A 23,994-nucleotide genomic window follows, 5' to 3' on the forward strand; every position below is an offset into this window, starting at 1 on the left:
AGAAGTGAAATGGGATCAAGTTAGTCATAACTGTTGAACGCCACCCCAGACTAAAGTTATATAAATACATTAATAAAGTTTATTAACAAGTGTGGAAAAATGTGTTATAAATTAAACCTTCTTTTAATAAATAAATATCACTTTTGTATAATTTTCTTATGTGAAAGATATTTTAAAGCTTTTCAATATGTGGTACTGGAGCTAAACATCTCTCTACTAGGCGCTCTGTATCTCGGCTTCTATATTATAATTTTCTTTCTTCATTCATTAGGAAACAATAAATTCATTATTTTCGTTTGTTTGTCCAGATTGGTCTTGTACGACTTCCTGCCGACGACATACTCTACCAGGATGTTAATACAAAAACACATCTGTACGCCTCTTCCTAGAACTTCATCGTTACTTTAAAGAATAGGGTGTAATTCTGGAAACTCGGTTTATTGACCTCTTAAAAGAACTTTTTAAAATTTTCTTTATTTTTTTTAATATATTAATATAGAGTTTTCGTATGAAAAAATTCAAAATTATCTAATAAAAATATTTTTCTGCATAAATTTTAATTAACCAGGTGTTAATTTTAAGGACAGTTAAAACTGATTTGGTAAAGTCAAACTAGGCACTGTAGTTAATTTAATGAATAAAGAGTAATACTAATACCTCTTTAAAAGTAATACAGTTGGAAAAAAACACAAATATTTTTGACCTGGTTAATGGGCCATTTTCAGGCATGAATAGATGTAAGAAGGCATAACAGGTGTAGGATTTGCCAGATTGTCCACTAACTGGGTCAAGAACATGTTTTTCACCAGCAATATACCCACTGTTGGCATATTGCTTAGTTCATTAAACTGGTTTAGCACAGTTGCATGTATTCCATTTATTTCATCATTTAATTGACGAAATGACTGGATCACAAATACAAGCCACCGTTTCAAGCTGGGCTTCACAATTCATAAAATAATCTTAAAATTTATTGTTATTAACTGATTCTAGATCATCCTGTATATGTGGACACTAGAGATAGAACCTTTTCTGTTTGTTTCTTCATTTTTTTGAACAAATGAAATTTGTAGAATGTTTCTTCATTAATAAATAAATAGCAGTCTTATTGTTAGTATAAATAATACAAATTTATAGGGTTAGAAACCATTATGAGCTGCAAAGTTTTCTCCAGGCTACAGGAGGAAATTCCCAGTTCCCCCTTTGCTAGAGATTTATTTCAAAGTTTGTTTGTTTGTTTATCTTAATTTGTCACCATATTTTATAAATTATCTTCATGATAATTTACATTAGAAAATCAAACAGCTGTGACTAAAAAATAAACACAGCTGTTAATCATAGATCACTTGCTTCACTTAATGTTTTTTTTTTCTTTTCTTTTATCTAAAATAAATTTATACTTTGATACATATATATCAATAAAATTTTAAAAAATAAATCCTGAGAAAATTGACAATAAATTTAATTGTAATAAACCCTTTTATTTATAATAAACTAAAATTGGTTACAGGTTTTATTGTAAATTCTTGTAAAAACACTTTCTCTGGAGTAAAAATTCACATAAATCTGATGCAGTTGAGTGGCTTTGAGTTTATGTATTAATTCTGCATTAAAACTTAAAGCATGATGGCAGGATGATTAAGGAGTAGAGATGCTATTGTGCTATTTGACAAACTTGAGTTTGTTTGTTGTTTGTATATGGCAATATAACTTGCTGACATTCTGCATAGGGGATACATCCTGGAAGAACATTCTATGGGAAAACTGCCCTTATTTAGAGTGTTACAAATGTAAAGAAAACACAGAAAACTCCACATGGCCAGCCCACTTGTGAGGTGTGACTCCATAGTGAACTACCAGTAGTTTTATCCACTTGATCACCAGTGGGCCAGTTTGAGTTTGAACCTCTGACATTTTTTATACCGTAGACAGTTTGACTTGAATACGTTATGCTTTGTACCTTTCCACCTGGCTTCCCTGACCCAATTTTAACAGGAAAAATATCTTTCTTAGTGCTGTATAAGATAAAGAATATAAGGAAATATATAAACACTAAATGCATTTGATTTTTTTTATTTTTATTGTTGCTGAGTTCCTGTATCATTTAAGCAGTGGATTTCAACTTGTTTAGATACAGATACTCTTAACTGGTTGATTTTGGTGAATATGACATAACTGATATTTAAATTTTAAATATATTTTTATCAATACTTTTATCAATTGGGTAGCGAGGGATAGGGACTGGCATGTCTGAGAGGATCACTCATGAAAAATTCCTTGGGATTTTTGGCTACTTGAATTTAATTACGGGTTCCCAAAGTGATATGCCGACACCTCAAGTGCCTCCTCGGACGTTTGACATCCCTAGAAGCTTGTTGAGACATCCTGGGACGTAAAAAACATCACTGACTCTAGTGTTATGCCTCTGTGTAAATTTATCTTTAACATTTTATTATAGATTTGTAAATTGAATTATGAGGATAGAGGTCTGCATTTTGGTCCAGGGAAGTGGTTTTCAACCTCTTTGAGTTAGTTATATTCAGAATTTTCAGGAAGACATCAAGCCTTTTACAAGTATAAATGATAATTGATGTTATATAAAATTATGTAAAATAATCTAAATGTTTAGGAAGCGACATTTCTGTAATTTTTCCTAGTGAGTAACGAAAATATAAACCAGTTAATGGTAAATTTCCTGATTATTATTATTATTCAAAATGTCCAGATATAACATTTTGATAAAATCTTTCATCTAAATTTTGAAAGTAATGTAATTTAAATTAATTAATTTGTACTTTTTAGGTTATATACAACTTAAATATGAGAATCGAAGATAAAGATGTTTTAATTATGACAATGAAGAGTAGCCATGAAGAAGAAATTGAAAAACTCTTAAGGGATTCAAAAGAGAAAGTAACAGAATATAAAGAAAAGGTATTTAGTATTGTTTTTAAGGTAAAAAACTTAAATACAGTGAGTGATCGGTTAATGAACATAATCTGTTCCAAGACTTTGTTCACTATCCGAATTGTTCATTAACCGATTATCGATTTACCATAGGTTTTAAAGGGAATTTAATTAATTTGTTCCGGAGACTCCCAAAAATAAAAAATATAGACTTTCTTACTATGTTTATTTATATGTAATAATAAAAATACATGCATACAGTCTTGCATTTTTATTAGTCATGATTTTTCCATTTGTGGGGGTTAAAGAATCTGTCTAATGTCAATTGCTTTTCTATCTTCTTCAGGATTTTTCAGAAGTAATTAATAGCATTGTAATTGTAGAAATCCACAAGCCTCAACCTGGTTTGGATGCCATTCTAAGACTGTTGTTCTGACATCCTCCCACTTCTTCAAAATATCTTTAATAGCAGATATCGGCATTAATCCTCTTTTTCAGAAGAAAACATATCTTGGCGAGTTTCTTGGCGTTTTTCTGTCATCAGATCTGTTTCAGGTTCCATTATGAACTCTTCGATGTTCTTTATTTCTCAGGTGTGATTTTTGTTACTTCTTTAGCTTCGTGATAAAACAGTATCTTTCTTAAATAAGATTGAACTGCGGCGTACTGTAGACCTGTTCACGCCATACTGCCCAGTCACATTAGACATCTTCTGCTCACTCTCTACCTTTGCTATTATACTCTCACCTTTCAAAAAGAAAAAAGAGACACAAAACTTAACGAGTGTCTACCCGACAGTCTCGTGAATACATAAAAGAATTGTTTTTGTCAGAAAAATAATAGGATGAAATTTCAAGGGAGAGTTTCAAAGTTTAGAGGAATACTATCCGATCGGTATATACCGGGTTGAGCGTCGATGTCGACATCTCCCGCACTCCAAAAAGTATCAAATTGTTGCCTGAAGACAAAAGAAGACCAATTACTATTCATTATTTTACATTGCTTCTTCTTGTGATTGTTTTGAGGTTTTAGTTATCCAAACAAAAATCTTTTGCGAAAGTGTTCGTTGACCAATCTGTCCATTACCAATCACCCACTGTATTTATTTATTCTCTTTGATGTAGTGGATCCCGAAAGCACATTTCTGTCAATCCAGATTCCTAATTACTGGATTTATTGAGCTACATTTCTGTTACTAAATTAATTATATAATTTAACTGAAACGTTGGCACCCGACCATCTGCCTTCAGGCCAAATTTTGTAGTTAATTAAATTAGTTGCCCGATAAATCCAGCAATTGAGTATTTGCATTAATATTTAATAAATTGGGTTTAATACACATTTTTGTTTTTAACTCTTCGTACTATGCATAGATTTTCTAAGGATGATCCAAAACTTAAACCCAAATCCTTCCAGTGCAGCAGGTTGTACATTTAATGACATCTCCTACTAATTGAATATATTACATTAATTTTGCTTAAGGAACTTTTTCATCATTTTGAACATTTTTTGGAATCATACATTCTTTGGTTATTCATGTTTATTTTGGAACCAAAATTGTGAGTAAGGCAACCCTCATAATAGAGAATTTCATAGAGTAAAGGAAACGTTTCAGAAAGTTGGTCAATGGAAGTTTAAAGCATCCTAGAACTTGAATTTAAGCTTAGAGACTGAAATATGGAGAAGTCAAGTTGTATGTTGATCAGTAGATGTCTTGAAATATAAGATGAATTGTGTGAACAGAGAGTTTCCAAAATAAATTTGTTGATTTACCTCTGGCTTCTTTCCAGGAATCATTATTCAGTTAGTTCTGTGTGAAGTACTAGAGACTGTGGATACATTGAGAACTATATATAATTTGTAAAATAAACTGTCACATTTATTGTTTCGATACAATTAATTAATTGTTAATTAAATTTAACTCTGATTAATTGGAGACCATTTAAATCTTGTATCGGTAAACATAACAGGTAAATTTACAAAGAAATGTAAACAATTATTCGTAATAAACTAGACACTGCGGCAAAGTTTATCACTTTCCTTCTCCTGGCCAATAACCTGCAAAACAGATGAGTCATAAAACAGTTTGGGATGACTTAATGACTCATCTGTAGACATGTTTTTCATTCTGGTATATCTGATTCCAAGTAATAGAGCAATCTACTTTATCTTGATGACAAATTCGGCAGACAGTGGTGTGGACAGTGGATTAGTGGAATGGATACAGAACTGATATAGTGAGTGGCCTTTCCTCAAAGTCTGCATGTGACAATTCACTTTGAGACTTTGCAAAATAATTTCTCCATTCCGTTTTATGACAGTGGAAAAGTCAAAAATAACTATTGGAGATTGCGTATGTGGCTTTTAACTGGTTATGTAGCAAAGATGTCTGGAAGAGCATGAAAAACAGAAGGAAACTTATAGATAGTTTCTAATTAGCATACTTAAGAACCAGGGCTGTCAAAAAGGGGAAGCTGGGGATTTTTCCCTGGGCCTGGAAAAAACTCTACCACTCTATCATTGGGCCCCATATGAGCTTTTGACGGTCCCATTAAAAACTTTTAGCCATTCTGTACAATATTTTAGTATAAAAATGACTTCATTTATACTATAAAAAAACCAGTTAAAAAAATTTTTTTTTATAGATGTGCCAAGAAACCGAAATGAAAGAAAAAATCAAAACTTTGGAAGATCAATTACACGAAGCGAGATCGCTTTTACATAAATTGTCCTGTGCCGAATCTGTAGACATTGCTAAATTAGAACAGCCCAACAAATTATCTTTCTTAACCGAAAGGTTAGAAACTACAAAATGTGATCTACAAAACATTTTAAAAGAATTTGAAGTCCTCCATAAAAATCTACGTAGCAATCTTAGGATTAAATCGAGTTGCATGAAGATCGAAAACTGTGCAGATTCCGAAGACAAACAGACTCCTCCCAGTGGAAACATTCAGTTTCTTAGAAATCTCTGTGATACGTTAGAAAAAGAAAATACTTTGCTCGTGCAAAAATACGAGTGCCTTTTAAATGCAATTAAGACTCAGTACGATGAAATTTTATTAGAAGTGCAGAAGATTAAGTTGCAACCATTAAATAATGCAGCAAACTGTCAGTGCAATGGAACAAATTTTATTAAAGACCTCTCCAATCACGAAACTTTTTTTAAGAAACGGTTAAACGAATTATTGCTCCAATTATCCGAAAACGAGGAACAGTCGGAAAGGTATTTCTTAAATATTATTTATTTTATTATAATTTCTTTAATATTACTGTAAAATCTTATTATATAAAGGTGGTTGCGCAAGATCGCGTGCAATCTAAAACTACCGTCGCTAATGCTTCGTTCAATTATATTTTTAATCTGCTTATTTAATTAACATTTAATTAAGATTAATTAATTTATTAATAAATTTGATTTGCTTAAAATAAAAATTAAAACTAAATAACATTAATTTCAGATCTATTTCCTTCCCTTAGACATCAAAAAGAAATAAATCACTTGAAAGAAATTATTCAAATTAAAGTTAAAGAGGTAAATATTAAATAAATAACTTTGAATAAATATTTTCTTTATTAATTTTTGACGAGAATAATGTTTTTAAATTCTATTTAGACAAATGACATTAGAGAAGAGTTAGAGAGGCTGAAACGTAATAGTCTGGATTATGCAGAAAAATATAGTAAGTATTATTGTATGATTTAATGTACATTTTAACCATGAAAGTATCTCATGTTATGCTCATGTGTTTTTCACTTTATTAATGTTATGCTTGGTTATATATATACACTAGCAGATGAGCCCGGTGTTGCTCAGGCAAAAAATAACAACACATTAAGATTATTAGATTCTTTCGTACTTCAAACTCTTCTATTATAGATGCCAAAAGTTGACAGTGTGTGGCCGAAAAATTGCAATTTTCATTTTATTATACAATATTTTATATACTGTTTTCATGTAATTTAATATTCAGGGCATTTAACTACATTATTTTTACCTTAATTTAAGTGTATTTGCTGTTTAAGTTTATTGAAATGGATATTGTTTAGGGTCTGGGGCTGGATTAATTCACTTTCCATTATTTCTAATGGGAAAACTAATTTGGACTTTTGACAATTTGGGCTTTAAATGGCTTCCCGAAATGAATTAAATTTGAAATGCAAGGCATCACTAACGTGAATGCATAAGACATTGTCTAAACCAGTGGTTTTCATACTCTTATCTTCATGACCATAATATTGAATTTATATATAAAAGACTTTATTTAACATTTTATTTTGAACCTTTTAATGCAAAAAAGTAAAAAGTTGCTTAATTTATGTTGGTTAAGTTTAATCTTTTGAGTGGTCTTGCATTTTATCAGTGTCTTGCAAAATCAAGCTTCAGTTTTTGAGATAGTTGACCAAATTTCTTCTGAAAAATATAATAGATTGATTTGTTTCAAGAGGTAATTATGCTTGCAGCTTAACCTTAATTATTTGCATAACCACATCTTCCATATCCAGTGAAATATTTCAAAGGCCAAGTCTTTCAATACCTCATTAACTTCTTTCACAGATACAGGCCCGTATCTATTTCAGATTTAGTCCATTAACTTTCAACAATTTGACTCTGTACAAAAGTTAATATTTTGCTCAGTATTTTGACAATTAACACTTGCATAAGTATAAATCTACACCAAATTACCTATTAGAAGATATAAGCTTGTAACATCCTGTATGGCATATATCAGTGGATGTCAATTTTATAGAGAGGAAAAACATAAATTGATTATAAAATTTCTTTACGTTCAGATTCTCGTACTTCACAAAGCGGAGAAATTAAGTCAGACGATATTGAATCTGGAGAAAATGAAGGTCGGAAACAATTGGTAAGTAGTTAAAAATTTTGAAAACAAAATGTCAAATTAAAATTCATTCACATCATTTTATTAAATAGCTAACAGTTTAAAATTAGAAAATATTAATGATATAACTGATATTTTCTGAGAAATTTTAAACTGTCTGCTCTCATTTACATGAATTATTATTATGAGATTCATTAGTATGAAATTTAATTTATTATTATTAATACAAGTTAAATCATACTTTTATAGTTACATTTTATTTTTAACTTTCTAAATGATCATTTTTTCCCCCTATAAACTTTATTCTGCATACAAGATTCAGTCTATTTAAAGAATTTCCTTGTAAATAGCAATATGTTCATAATGAATTCAAGCATTGCTACATTTGATGAGATTAATTGGTTGATTTATCAATGCAAAGCATTAGATCATTAAAGATTATTTGCAGTTTTATGCATTATTCATTGTGCAGCCAAACTCGTGCAGTTGACTCCGGGGAAAATCAAGGGACTGACTTGCACTGGAGTTTACCATCATTAAAAAATAACGTAGAACAAAACTGAATTTAAATCTGCCTTTCTCATAATAATCTTGTCATTATTGGGACAAACACACCCTTGTCATGAAAACTTTCAAGTATACAATTTGACTTTTGTTATTTTTTCTGTTTCTAATGTTACTAACTCTGGTAAAAACTGCTTTTAGTCCCTGAAAGCAGGTTTTATGAGATTTTAAAACTGTATTGCTTGACTGAATTGCTTTTTCCGGACAGTAAAAACAGAAAATTGCTCCAGAAAAAGCATTTTGGTTTCTTAATTCCTTAACATAATTTTAATTCTTTCATTTGTTTTTGAAGTTAACCATTATTGATGATGATAATGTTAATGCTTAGTTAATTCAAATAGTTTTATTTTTTATAGGAGTTTAAGACTATTGGAACAAATACTGATATTTCATTTGAAAATAATGAGAGTGAGTTAGAATTTGTTCAGAGTAGTACACAAAATATTCATATTCCCATTGATTTAAACGAAGAGAATTTTAATAAATCTCACGAAGACATAATCAATTTTGCAAAGGTATGTAATTTAAAAAATTTGTATTAAACTAACAATAATTTAATTTGTTGTGAGAAGGCATTACTGAAACAAAGGTAATTATTAACAATAAACCCCAAAATTACCTAAAAATAACTTTAATTTGTAGTATTTGAAACAAATAATTGTAAAAGAAGCATGGTCTGAGCATATTTTTAGGCTAACATCCATTCTTGGGAACTGAATACCAAATACAAAATTAGAACATTCTATTTTGTCTTTTGTGCTTGGTTCCAGAAGACTTTTTTTTGGGGATCAGGACAAAAGAATTCCACTAAAACCCTAGTACTTTACATCTAGTTCTCAAGGGCATGTGACAGGATCATTACACGAAATTATGGTCCTCTGCACACCTCCCTAGCAGCCCAAATTATGCTGTTGGGTGCTTTCTAGCCATCCTCTGGGACACTAAAACTGTTTTAGATCCCTGAGGATGGTCAGAAACCATAGAATAGAAAGATTTTGTGAAAATTTTTCATTTTGACCTCCAAAAACAGCAGAAATATGTATATTGTAAGGAAGTAGGAGAAATAAATTTGACTGGAAAAGCGATGCAATAAGAGGCCTCCTGGTAGGACTTATTATGAGAATCTAGTCAAATCCACTCGGCTAACAGTAAGCAAGTTGGTATCATTAGAATAATAACCATGGAAAGAGAACATGATTTTAATGATTACATCAAAAGCAGAATTTGTGGTAACCATCTTCAAGTACTTCATAGCCATCTTCAGGAAATAAACAAAGAAAATGCAGAATTCTTTTGTTCTGTTCCTGATGATGAGTATTAACATTCAGAAACATTCAAACCACAATCATATTACAACTATTTAAAAATATGTAATTATATTTTGAAGTAAGTATAAAACTATTTTAGATGCATAATCATATGATTGTGTTGCATTTAGTAAACATAAATCATCTTAGTCAAAAAGTTTTAGGAACTAAGATGCTCTATGATAGATCGATAAACAGTTGGGTGCAGGAAAATAAACAATGTTAAAATTATACAATTGGATTGTAAGAAATGCAGTGCTGCTAAAGTACAAAACATAATAATCAAATACAGCAATAACTGAATTGTATGTTTAAAGAACTTTTGTGACAAGGGTGTATACAATAGTTATTTCTTTAATTCTTCTCATCTTGAGGGCACTAAAAGAGACCTTTCCCCTTTCATGTTCATGAGTTTTGTCATGTTTGCAACAGATAGGGCCAACACATCTGAGCAGAATCATTATAAAAATTTCCAAAGATCCAACCCACTCCTCATACAGATTCCTCAAAAATAGCCAACACTTTCACCTTAGCCTGCCGATCATCAAATATCATGTTTGAAAATATTAACTATAAGTGAAGAATGTTATTGGTTAAATTCCCAAGGAAATTCTTAAATAATAATAAACTAAAACAAAGCCCATCCTTTCTGGGAATATTGTACTGAAATCACTTTTTTCATACAACGACCTTTGGTTGAAAAGCCTACTTATACCTCCTTTGTGTTTTTGTTTAATTGTGAAAGTTCAGATTCCAATGATTTTAGTTTCTTGTACTTTTTTATGTTTGGCTTTATATTCCTTTGTTGTTCCATGAATAGGACAATTTTGAGACTCAAAGTGTAACAAACAACGTCTTGAATTTAAGACACAACCCAGATGAAATTTTAGAAAAATGAAGAGACCATACATAAAATTTGAAACTATACGGTAACATTAAAATATATACTTGTGCATGTCTTGTTAGTGTCATGACTCCATTAGAATAGAATATAAACATCCTCATTTAATAATATGGTAATTTCAAGTTAAAAAGGTTGGGTGAACATATGCCCAATTAAAAACCATTACAGTTACACAACTGTAATAGGATCAAAAGCACTTCCCAGTCAATTGTCCATCGACAGATAACCATTATGTAGTTACGTAACAGTTTGAGCATATGAACACATGACCTTTTTAAACTTATTTTCAGGTAAGAAACCAATTCTGATTTATCTTGCAACATCCATATAAGTAAAATATTACTTATTTTATCAAATGCATAATGATTGATATTTCTTATACATAATTTATAGTGCGATTCGTCAAAAGTGACCAAAGAATGGAGAACTAAGCACAAAGATGCGATAAAAAATTACCAGACTGAAATGAAAAGACAGACTGCATTTTTGAATAAACTTTGGAGAGAAAGATTGATGTATGTATTATTATAACTTACATTACACACACACTCATAGGATGAGAAAAAAACACTTAACACCCCTGCTACAGAATATACCCACAGTTAATTCACTCATGTCAAGAACACATTAGACCAAGGGGGAAACAGAATGATGTGTTCACACACAGCTGCCATCTTGAATGCAATTTCAAAACTGGGGAAGGGTATCATGACATATCATTTAGGGTCACAATTTCACAAGGAATTGATTGACAAAAGATTTTATTGACCTACCTCAAATGGTTAGAGTTATGCATGTTACATGATGCGCTCAATGTACATTCTTTAAATACATTCTATGTTCTGTAGCAGAGGTGTTAAGTGATTTTCTTTCCCACCCTATCTTATTGGAATCATTAAAATAAAATTCTTCCACAGTGCAAAGGAGAAGGAATTACAAGAACAATCGAAGAAAGATATAAGTGCGGCCGTGAATGAAATCATTATCCAGAAATCGAGAGAATTTGAAAATGCACAAAGGGAATGGCAGAATATGGTCGATCGCTTAGAGAAACAGGTATCTGCAATTTTTTGTTTATATCTTTTATAAATGAAGAGGCTTTACATATATAGGTTATCCTCTATACATGCAGTTTCAATCAGTTCTGAGGGGAGTTCAACATTATTGACTTCACAGAGCTTGGAACTAGCATAGTTACTACACCAATCCCTTCTCTCCATTCTTACTCCTGCTTGCAGTTAGTTAGTAGAGAAACCCAAAGCTTAATTTTTTTAGTGCAATGCTTTTATTCAGATAGTTTAATTTACTGTAAATGCTGAAGAATTAAAACAAAAACTACATAAAGAAAAAAAATGAGGTAACTGTCTAGACAATGCTTGATTTTTAAAATTTTTTACTTTTTTTGCTACTTTAGAAGATAAACTCTTCAATAAAGATTTGATTTCTTCATTTTCCATGTAAACCACCCATGCAAATATAAAGATCATTAAGAATTTTTATGTAATTAATGAATGAATTTATTTTTCATCAATTGTTAACTTTAGTATGTGTGATTCATTTATTGTTGTGTTGTATTATCAATTAATGACAAGATCAAAATTGTATATTAGTATTAAAAAAAATAATGAATGCTCTTACGCATACTCAGAATGATTCAAAAGTCATATTCCTGTGATTGCGACAACACCCAAATTGTCGACAGATCTCACCAGCAGTAGTCATATTACAAAACCCAGCCTTTAGCTTAAAAAACATACATACATAATTTTATATTAATTTCTATTTTTGATACTTCATGTATTATTAAATGTAACTCATTTAAAATATTAGATATAATTGAATTGACAAATGTTTCACAAAACAATAAATACACTATACCTTCATTTAATTCACAGATTTCTCAACTGGAAAGTAACCAGTCTGTGGAAGAAAACGGAACCGGAGACAGCAAGGGTTTTGACATGAAAAACAGACGACAGTATAAAATGTCAGAAGAAAGTGAAGACAGAAAAGAACAAAAACTGTTTCAAGAAAAACTCAAGTCGGCATTGCTAAAGCAAGATACTATATATAAAGTAATATAATTAATATTTTACATAAATAAATTAATAGATATTAAAAATAGTTTGGGAAAGAAAGATAGAAAGGGAATTTGTGGCTACTCTATAGAGCCAAAAATGGTGTTAGCAACTTATTCTGAAGCTTTCCTTCATTCTATTCTCAAATTCATTTTTCCAGATTATAAGAAGTTGTTAAAGCTGTCTCTAATAACTGTTTTAGGTCTTTTGACTGTCGTAAGCAGAGTTCTGTGTCTTTCAATCCTCCAAAGTAAATTACAGCTTTGTGTTTTTAAGTTTCTTAAAAACACAATACACTCCAATATTGTGCAGTCTTAAAATCCTATCACCACCTCTCATGGTGACCACAGGAAACGACCTTCAGGAAGTTGGCCAATGGCAAAGGTATCCAACAGGCAGTGACATGCCATTACTGGTTATCACTGGTCTACGAAGACAGATGAGGACATTAAATATTACAAGGTGCTGAAATCAGCAGCTAAGTGCACAGCAGCAGTAACTAAAGCCACATACTATGATGATGCGTACGAAGAATTAGATGCCTATGGGGGAAAAGAAAATTTACTGCCTGGCCAATGCTGTCATCAAACCATCTAGGTCATTGGCCAGATCAAGAATGTGTAAGATGATTGTCATCCGCTCCTACGAGATCCTTCATCTACTTTTCCAAAATTGGTAATGAAGAATTTAACCACCCACTGATCCAAAATGCTGTCCAGTTTCTGGGCCAAAGGATGAGGAAGATGAAAATTAGTAGGGTAACTTGCCCTAACAATGTCCTGGTGGAAAGTTGGAAGGCCCTTGGCCATTGCAGTCCTCACTGGCCTCTTCAACTGGTTCATTAACAAAGGAGTATCACCACCAGCTTGTACAACCAGCACCACAGTGCTGATCTGGAAGGATAAGGGAGATGTAAATGAATGCATGTACTGACCAATTTTCACACCATGAAAATATAAGAGTTATTGATGCCATGCTGTGCAACATTGTCACCATCACCCTAAATCAATGTGGTTTCGTTAAAGGGATGTGATACATGCTATTTGTCTAGGTCTGTCTTATGGTGTTCATTGACTGGAAAAGTTTTTTGACCATATCCATAGCATCAAAAGCCTATGTTCAATGGATCTGTGTGGTCCACTGTGCCATGAGAACTTCACCCCCTTCACCATCAGCATTGGAGTGCATCAAGGCTTGGCTCTTTCACCATTCTTGTTCATCCTATGTATGAACACTCTGATAGCTGATTTCCAGGCATCCCAACGTTGGACACTGCTCTACACTGATGATGTCTTTTGGTGAATGGACATTATCATGAACTTCAAGAATAAACAGAGCAGTGGAACAAATGACTTTGTGAGTTTGAGCTCTGACTGAACATCAAGAAAAATGAAATACATAGAATGTGGGCCCCAGATTGGTGGAACCATTAGTATCTGTGGGAAGATCTGAAGGAGGTAGGGCGCTTCAGGTGCTTCTGTTCTGTCATTTTCAGCAATGGAGACAGCATTTCAGATGCCTAGGTCTGGGTTAATGCAATCTGGATAAAATGGTGCCACATTACTGGAGTCCTGTGTGTCTGTCAAATACCATTGCATCTCAACTCAAAGGTGTACAGAACAGTGGTATGCCCAGTTGCTCTCTATGGATTGGAGTGCTGGCTGTGATAGCAAAACATGAGCAAATGTTACATTTAGTGGCAATGTGAATGCTTCATAGATGCCTCAGGCTAACAACGGTTTAACCATACCACAAATGAGGATGTTTGTAAATGAATTTGGGCAAAAAGATGCAAACAGCAACTTAGATGATATGGACATGTTATGCGTAGCCAGGAATTTTCAGTAGCAAGATCAGTCATGCACCTCAACCATGGCAGCAATCGACCTCATGGCAGGCCTAAGAAATGGATGGATGGATCAAATAAAGGACATGCAACATACGAATGCAGTTCCTGAGGATATCTTGGTTTGAGCCAGATGGAGCTGGATGTGCCAAGTAGAGGACCCTATCATAGTGTAGGAATAACATTAGGAAGAAGATTGTGCAGTCTTATAGACATAATAAAATACTCAATAAAACCAAAAATTCAACAGTTTAAATACAGTAGAGCATCAATTATCAGACTCGATTGGGGTTGGTCAGATAACTGAAAAATATGGAAAAATACATTATTGGTATAGTATATTAGTATCCCATGTAATTAGTATATTGGTATATCAATATTAACCGAAAAATATGGAAAAATACATTATTGGTATAGTATATTAGTATCCCATGTAATTAGTATATTGGTATATCACTATTAACCTACTTTGTGTTGAATTTTCATCAATGTTAACCCTAGCAAAAATAATAGTCGTCGCTATTGTATCGTTAAAAATTAGAAAATTCAGCCTCGTTTAAATACTAGAGAGGTTGAGGCGCACGTTTTAAACGTGTAAACATGTACGTGTGACGTTCGGCGCCGCCGCTTTCCCGTAAGCCTAAAAGTTTGACAATGGTGTTTGGATAGTCGGTGGAATCACGCTCGACATTCCAAACACCATCGTCAAACTTTTAGGCTTACGGGAAAGCGGCGCCGAACGTCACACGTACACGTTTACACGTTTAAAACGTGCGCCTCAACCTCTCTAATGGCTCCCTTTTATGGTCGAGCCAGTGTTGCCAGCTAAAACACGTAAAAATATTATTAAAGTAGCCAAGACACAGCCAAATATTGTAGTGCCACATCACTAGCAAACATTTGAATTTGCTGACTAGAACGCGGTCGGTTAACCAATGTGACGGTTGATCGGGGGTCGGATAATCGATTCTTTACTGTACTCACCTTCACTATCTAAATGAAAATGAATATTTTCAGTTATTTTAAAACAACCACCAACAGGTTTTTACAAAAATTCAAACATTAAACTCTGCATTTTATTAAACGTGTTAAGTTCTTTAAAATGCCATCTGATTTGCTGTTGTACTGTACATATATATCAACTTAAATACTAACCATCATCAGGTTTTTATAAAAATTTGAATGTAACAGATTGCACCTGTTACATTCAAATTTTTATAAAAACCTGATGATGGTTAGTATTTAAACTGCTGGATTTTAACTCTTTTTCTTTTGAGTGTATTTATTATGCGAAGACATCCAGTTAATGAAATTGAAATTGGTCTTATAAACTTTGAGGAGTCCAAAATTACTAGAAAAGTTTTTATTTATGTATTTAATCATTTTGACTCCAATGAAGCAATTGTTGAAGCGTTGAAAAATAAATTAGTTTTACAGTTTACCATTGCTATCGTCGTAATCTCAACAATCCGTAGAACAGTGGTTTCGAAGACAAAAATAAAAGCATAATAGAGACCTTTTATGAGGACAACAGTTGATAAGTGAATGTCCATTACTTTGTTTGGATTTAAAAATATTATATGAATTTACTGTAATTTATTTTAGTTTTCTATGACAATTTTCAAATATTTGATTATATCTAGAGTATATTTATTAATTTATATTATTTATTGTAGGAAAAAATGGAAGATATGAAAAGGCAACATTGGGAAGAACTCAACGCAAAAGACTTGGCCCACAAATTTACATTAGAAAAATTAAAATTGGAAAAGGAATATAGCCTAAACGAAGAAAAACAAAAGCTTCAGCACATCTATCAGGCACATAATTGTGAGTTTAAAATTTTCAAAATTTCTTGAAATTTTACATTGATTTCAAAAGAATATTCTTCATTAAAGCCATTTTACATGAAAAATTTAAATCTCAAAAATCCAAAGCTCTCGAAGAACAAGAGAAAATTTTATTGGGGGAAATTAAGTTGATGCAGACGCAACTGGATGCCGCACTACAAGAAATACACGTGAAGGTAAATGCGAAATCATTTTAAATTTAGGTTTATTAAAATATGCAAAATAATGAAAATTCCTTTTTTGTTCAGGATGAAAACGCATTTCAAAAGGAGAGACAATTGAAGAAAGAATTGGCATTACAGAAGAGTGAAGAAAATAAACTTCATGCTACAATTAAAATTTTACAAAGCGAGTTAAGTGCCATCAACGAAGAATTAGAACTAAAAAGAAATGAAGTTTTGTGTATACGAAAAGAAGCCACCCATCAAATAAAGTGAGATTCGATTGTAAATTTCTCATTATGTTAAATCTTTAAATTATTAATCCAATTTAAACTGCTCTCTTCGGAGCAAAGAGTTGAGCACTTTTGGATTCTGCAAGCCAAAGAGCGAGATCTCTTGTTAACTCTTGGTGACGAGACAATTGGGGAATCGACAGGAGAAATCTTTTATTCACCCCTTCGAGGATTTTCTGACAAGCAAGCAATGGAGGTTTTCCATTTTCACTCCGAGAAAAGTAGTTTGAATTGGAATATGTTTGAGGAACTTCCTTAATAATCGAATAGATTTAAACTTTGTCTCATTTAGGAAAAAAGAAAATATCCATTCAGTTAATTAGGCAAACATCCTTCTGATTGCCATCTTAGAACCTGTTAAATTCATGTAACTTGTACCCTTTGCTTCTTCACATACTAACAGATTTATTCTTCCTACTGCACATCACAATATCCCAGCCAAGATTTGTGGAATGTACTATATATTTGCTGAAAAACAAGGCATAGGCCCCGGTACCCTGTCCTGAACACGATACAACATTCTTTTTCACCTTTTCTGTTTGCTACAGAGAAAGCATTTTGTATCAAACTCACTTCTTTTCTGTTCAAAAAATAACAAACAAAAAATATCTGCAAAATTTCTGGAATTATATGGGAAATCTAAACCAGTCAGTCAATTGAATTCCACACATTGCCTCAAAGACGAATCAGACAGAACGTATCATTTGAAAATAATTTCTTCCAATTCCCAACTTTTTTGCAGATGTTTTATAAACTTGATTATTGAACATTGTCTTCCTCGATTAAGTTTTCATGCAGATTTGAATAATTTATAAATTAATTATGTATTGTATAAACATCTTTTTTCTGCTACTAATACTTTTGTGCAATTTAATCTAAGATAGTATTCGTTTCGTTTAAATTTCCGTTATGGTGTTTATCATATTTCTTGCTTAGTAAGTTCTGCTTTCTGCTACTAATACTTTTTAAAAATTTCTAGAAATTTAGAAAGTTACTGGCAAAGTCGATTATGTAAAGAGTTGAGGAAGCTCAAACAGATCCACAGAGAAGAAAAACAGAACATGTTGAATAACTTCCTTAAAGCCCAAGATTTGCTGAAAGACAAGATCTTTTTGCTGAAAAATCGGTATCCGTTACCCTTTAATTATTAAAACTGTAAATCGTTTGGACGTTTCGACACTTAAAGTTTAATCTCCATTATTTAAAGTTTACAGTCGTCGGATAATTTGAAAAATCCAAAACTGAGAAACGAAAATTTTGAAAATGCCAAATTTTGGAGAAAGAATATGATGGAAAATCATTCGGCAGATTTTAAATTAAAGGTATTTTTGATTTTTTAATTCTTTTTTACTTACTTTTATAATTATAAAATTGTTTAGCTTTGTAGAGTTGAATGCCTCTTAGTAGACTGGAATGATATAATAAAAAACACTTCAATCAAAAGCCTTAAATTATATTCCAGTAAGGTTTAATTTGAAAATCATCATACGTCATATTTGGTCACTAGATCATATAAGGATTGCCAAACCTACGATAGTTGTTTTTCGTCTTTAAAATTTATGCAGTGGCCCTTTTTGTCAGATACTAGAAGCATTAGAAATATTTATATCTTGTTGGAGTCGGCGTGTTTTGTTCTTGAAGATGGTAACCTCGTCGAGGAAGGCATGCACTTCATTATCCATTGCGTACATGGCTAGGGAGGTGTTTTGTTTCTTTTTTGTCAATACAGTAGAGCAGGGGTGGCCAAAACGTGGCGCATTGGACGATTACANAGTCGTCGGATAATTTGAAAAATCCAAAACTGAGAAACGAAAATTTTGAAAATGCCAAATTTTGGAGAAAGAATATGATGGAAAATCATTCGGCAGATTTTAAATTAAAGGTATTTTTGATTTTTTAATTCTTTTTTACTTACTTTTATAATTATAAAATTGTTTAGCTTTGTAGAGTTGAATGCCTCTTAGTAGACTGGAATGATATAATAAAAAACACTTCAATCAAAAGCCTTAAATTATATTCCAGTAAGGTTTAATTTGAAAATCATCATACGTCATATTTGGTCACTAGATCATATAAGGATTGCCAAACCTACGATAGTTGTTTTTCGTCTTTAAAATTTATGCAGTGGCCCTTTTTGTCAGATACTAGAAGCATTAGAAATATTTATATCTTGTTGGAGTCGGCGTGTTTTGTTCTTGAAGATGGTAACCTTGTCGAGGAAGGCATGCACTTCATTATCCATTGCGTACATGGCTAGGGAGGTGTTTTGTTTCTTTTTTGTCAATACAGTAGAGCAGGGGTGGCCAAAACGTGGCGCATGCGCCAAATGTGGCGCATTGGATGATTACAAGTGGCACTTCAGTTAGTTCTGAGCAAAATTGCCATATTTGGCTTTTTTGCGATTAAGAATATTATATAGAAGAATAAATTTTTTATAGTCTGTCTTGGCAAGTTCATTTGTTGCACAATTCGTTACGGTCTATTTTGCAGATAGAATGAGTATTCTCCACATAGTAAATTACAATGTATGCATGTATTTTGAGTCTTGCGATCTTTATTTCCGATCAGTTTACAGGCATGTAAATGGCCAAAAACATTTATTGTGATTAAAGTTATTCCAAGCTGATCTCGTTCTCAGTGCCAATAATTGTGGTGCAGAGTAATCTTCACCAAATGAGACTCTGGCAGCAATAGCACCTTCATGAAGCAATCACCCTCTCGTACTGGAAATCATTGTTGACTATTGTAAATTGGTGCTTCAATAAACTGTCATAAATTAATTAATTCAACTGCGTGATTAAATTATTCCCTTTTCTTTCCTAAGCGAAGCAGATTTATTCTTATCTCTATTTATCAACTCCTAACATTGAACGTAAGACTATAAAAAGTGTTCGAGTTATATGGCACATTTGAACTCGTCTGTCAAAAAATTGGCGCATGATATGCAAAAGGTTGGCCATCCCTGCAGTAGAGCATCGATTATCCTACCCCTGATTAACCGTCACATTGGTTAACCGACCATTCTAGTCGGCAAATTCAAATGTCCGCTAGTGATGTGGCGCTACAATATTTGGCTATGTCTTGGCTACTTTAATAGTACTTTTATGTGTTTTAGCTGGCAACATTGGCTCGACCATGAAAGGGAGCCAGTATTTAAACGAGGCTTAATTTTCTAATTTTTAATGATACAATAGCGACGACTATTATTTCTGTTAGGGTTAACATTGATGAAAATGCAACGCAAAGTAGGTTAATAGCGATATACTAATTACATGAGATATACTAATATACTATACCAGGGGTCGGAATTAGGGCTCGCGAGCCGCATGCGGCTCTTCGGAAATAAACTCCAATTTCATCTCACCTCATTTCACCATGGCCTTATAACTTATGAGTTTATGAGATAGAGCCACCAAACAAACTTCGACTTGTTCTCTGTCCGCACATGACCACACTCGCATTGATCAATATGAGTCACATAAGAGTGGTAGCATTTGAAGCATATCTATATATATAACCCATTGAACGCGTGTCCGTCCATCCGTATAACGTTATGCCGAAAATGGCCACTAGACGCCTCTGTTGTGTGTCGTATTTCACACATTTAAATTAATATGCAGCTCTCTGGTACTTTTGTTATCCTGTTTTCATGACAATTTGGCTCTTCTCACTTGACAAACTGCCGACCCCTGTACTATACTAATAATGCATTTTTTCATATTTTTCGGTTATCCGACCAACCCTAGTCCCCAATTGAGTCAGATAATCGATGCTATACTGTATTGTGTTTATCGTACCATCAACACTGTGCAATGTTGGTTCTTGGTATGATCAAAGATATCCTAGAGCTAGCCCATACAATATGTTATTCTTCATTCTTCTAGTATAATCATAGCACATTTGTTCAACATAAACAAATGTCCATGGGCAGCCCCCTATCCAGTTCTGTGAGATTGTAATCAGGTTAGGTAGAACTGTTTTTTCTAATAATTTCCTATCAAAGCAACCCCCTATGATCTCATCATTAAATTAGATCAAGCCAGCAGCACAGAAGTATATTTCTTAGACCTAAAAATCAACATCAGAAAAAATTGAGTCTATACAAAAGTTATAAATCAATATAACACTCTTATTTATACTGGCAAGCTCCCATGACCCTTATATATATAAGATTGCAATTTTTAGGGCCTTTACCAAAGGGCTTTTACCCACTGTACATATTATTCTGACACAATCAAACTAGAACTCATTGAACAAATAGCCACAACACTTGGTTACTGCATGAGGAATTTAGCCAGTATTATTTCCAACAACACTCACAACTTGGACCCTAAAGATGAAAACTGATACAATCAATGCAGAAACACAAGCCGTATCATTCTAGAATATAACCACAATATGTATAAGGAAATAGCAAATCTAAAAGAGACCAAATTGACATTCAGTCACATTCCTACCATCTTTAATATCTTTAGGAATGGAAAAGATAAGACTAGTAAGCTTAGAGTATCGGGGTATATAAAGTTCTTTTGAAAGATGACAGATTTGGTTACGAACTCAAATATATCAGTTCAACCACAAGGTCACTCAAAATAAGACTAGCCAAACACAAAAATGATATCGACAAAAAGAACAAAACCCCGCCCTAGTTGTGTACGCAATGGATAATGAAGTGCACGCCTTCCTCAACAAGGTTACCGTCGCGAGAACAAAACACGCCTACTCCAACAGGATACTAAAAGCATTAGAAATATTTAAATATGACTAAAATTTACGCAGTGGCCCTTTTTAAGATGAAAAACAACTATCATAAGCTTGGCAATCCTTATATGATCACATGATCAAATATGACATAACATGATGTAGGGGCAGTATAATGAAAAGTTCTATTATAGTTATTTACTTTTTAATTGCTGCCTACAACTACACAAGCTAAAATCCTAGTTTAGTAGCAACTGTGTTGTCACGTCAATAGACACAGGTGCTTTCTAGTAGTAACTAGATTGCTCGATTGCCAAGGCAACACACTCCCAGTGAGTAGAAGCAAACACATTTAATTCCAGTAACAGCGAGTATTTATAGCCACTACTTGGTTCAAAGTGCACTAAATGCATCATATGATACAATTAGTCATTGCTACTCAAACAGCAACAAGCAAAGTCACTTTGTGTGACACAAGCTTTAGAGTGAAGTTTGTCACTAGTTATGCTCTCCTTTATTTAAAATGTATTCATAACTTGGGATGGATCTGTTGATTAATTAAGGTTTCTCAATAGAATACTTGTTAATGCCATCCTTTGTTGAACACTAGTTCTTGTCAGATCCTCTCACCACTTGACTTTGTCTCCAACCAGAGTACATTGTGTGATCAACAATATGGACTTGCCAGTAACCCAGCCGGCATCTAGAGGCTATGGTTCGTCCCAAGGCTAGTGTTAGAAACAAAAGCATCCTACAGTAAAACAAAACGAATTGTGGGACAGGAAGTGAAATTAGTAATGCTTGAAGGAGGGGAAGAGAATATACCTGAGCTCCTCCTTCTGAACAACAACAAATTACAATGATTAATACATATCTGCATACCACACTGGGATAAATATAAAGTAAGACTCCCTATAACTAATAACTGGTGCAAAGTACAATTGTCTTGAATAACAAACATTTTCATAAGCCTTTCTGGGTTGTCTTAATTCTAAATGAGCTGGATCTCCCAAAATCATAGATGAATATAAAATTCGAACATAAAATCAAACTGCAAGATGAAGAGTTCAAATAATGTCACAGGGAACACATGCACATAAGGTCTCATTATTCAAACTCTTCATCACATGGTTCGATTTTATGTTCGAATTTTATATTCATCCAGCTCATTTAGAATTAAGAAAACCTAAGGGACCCAAGAACCCATAACGGGTTAATCAGATTAAACATAATTTAAGGGTAAATGTAGTTTAGCACCATATTCATACAAATGGTTTACCAAGAGAGAGAGCATTACATTTGATCTCCAAAGGTTGATGCATAAGAAATGAAAATGGATTTCATCATCATTCAATGGATTGATGATGATGAAATCCATTGGTTATCTGACAAGGTCTTTGATCAATCTTATGTTTTCCAATTCTTTAATTGTCTCTACCTGTTCCCTTTTTGTCAGTCCAAATCAACTTTAGTCCATGAGTTCATAATGGACTATCTTCTGTTGCTCTTTTCACTTCCTCTATTCCAATATTGTTACTTTTTCTGCAAACTAGCTTTCTCCATGGGATCAACTGAATATTTTGTATTTATTCTGGGCCAGAACAAAGCATTATTGCATACAACAATTGCGATAACAGAGGCAAAGGTTTCTATGGGAAAATTAGGCTTAGGTTTGCAGCTGTGCTGGTCAAAGAATGACGTAAAGCAATATTTGAATTCTGTAACGACATCAAACAACTATTTTCAATAAATTCTGCTTATTGTATGAAGATTCATTGTCTAAATTTAATTTTCTAAAGTTAACAAAGTTGTAAACAATTTTTTTGTAGGACGATAAAAGGACTTTGAGTCTAGAACTTTTAAATCAAGATAGAAACAAGTCCACCGTACTCGATTCCACCGCATTATTAGATGTAAGTTTCTCTTACAGAATATTAAAATCATCAATATTATCGGAATAAAATATTGTTTAGTCTATTTTCAGATTCAGAAAACTGTGTACGAACGCACAATATTAAAACCGTTATGTTCACCTTTTCTACTGAGAAGGAACTCTGCGGCAGATCCCAACCAAAAGAGGAGTAAGACTCAGAATGGTTCTTCAAACAAACTTGGTCTAAGAATATCCGACAAGAGAGCAAGCTGGTCTGGAGAAAACATTCAAAGTGACATTCTGAATCAGTTGCAAGACTTACCGAACGGTCACCACAAACAAGAGAGCAGAGGAGAAGAGAAAGCTTCCAGTTGTGTCGATCTTCCTTCCATGTGTTCAGACTCATTCACTAAACCGCTGTCTGCGATGCAACCTTTGTCAAAACATGCTTGCGACACAATAGTAGAATGCGAAGAACCCCGATCTCTACAAGAAAGTGAGAGCAGTCTGTCGGATCCTCGTGCACATTATTTTCAAAACGACGTGACCTATAGCCGGAAGTCTGATTTTTGCCATAAATTACCGCTTTTAGAAAGTGAGTTGTAAAATAAAATGATATTAAGATAAATCTATAAGTGTTAAATTTATGTCTTGTAATACACA

The 23,994-nt window shown here is 32.9% G+C and overlaps 1 protein-coding gene across 5 annotated transcripts; it reads left to right on the plus strand.

Moving 5' to 3' along the window:
• Nucleotides 1-2,674: 2,674 nt before the first annotated feature.
• On the plus strand, nt 2,675-23,994 carry LOC111626453 (protein FAM184A-like). 5 transcript variants are annotated; one of them, XM_023369829.1, is made up of 16 exons: nt 2,682-2,934; nt 5,553-6,133; nt 6,388-6,442; nt 6,524-6,590; nt 7,702-7,778; nt 8,675-8,833; nt 10,923-11,044; nt 11,447-11,585; nt 12,425-12,604; nt 16,130-16,283; nt 16,352-16,479; nt 16,552-16,736; nt 17,737-17,883; nt 17,965-18,079; nt 23,288-23,371; nt 23,432-23,623. In XM_023369829.1, the coding sequence occupies exons 1-16, from the start codon at nt 2,821-2,823 to the stop codon at nt 23,474-23,476; spliced, it is 2,352 nt and encodes a 783-aa protein (XP_023225597.1). In that variant the 5' UTR covers nt 2,682-2,820; the 3' UTR covers nt 23,477-23,623. The 5 variants fall into 5 exon arrangements, with proteins under 5 accessions (XP_023225596.1, XP_023225595.1, XP_023225597.1 ...); XM_023369826.1 differs by having other exon boundaries at nt 2,683-2,934; nt 16,391-16,479; nt 23,443-23,994; XM_023369824.1 differs by having other exon boundaries at nt 2,684-2,934; nt 23,443-23,994.

The sequence above is a fragment of the Centruroides sculpturatus genome, unplaced genomic scaffold (genome assembly GCF_000671375.1).
Source record: "Centruroides sculpturatus isolate CEXI.00-Female unplaced genomic scaffold, Cexi_2.0 scaffold313, whole genome shotgun sequence".
Classification (NCBI taxonomy): Eukaryota; Metazoa; Arthropoda; class Arachnida; order Scorpiones; family Buthidae; genus Centruroides; species Centruroides sculpturatus.

Bases quoted from the DNA above. Each gene is read 5' to 3' on its own strand.
- LOC111626453 (XM_023369824.1), top strand. From the start codon at position 2,821: ATGAGAATCGAAGATAAAGATGTTTTAATTATGACAATGAAGAGTAGC. The intron at 7,779-8,674 runs GTAAGTAGTTAA...TATTTTTTATAG, and splicing joins ATGAAGGTCGGAAACAATTG to GAGTTTAAGACTATTGGAAC. The intron at 11,045-11,446 runs GTATGTATTATT...ATTCTTCCACAG, and splicing joins CTTTGGAGAGAAAGATTGAT to TGCAAAGGAGAAGGAATTAC.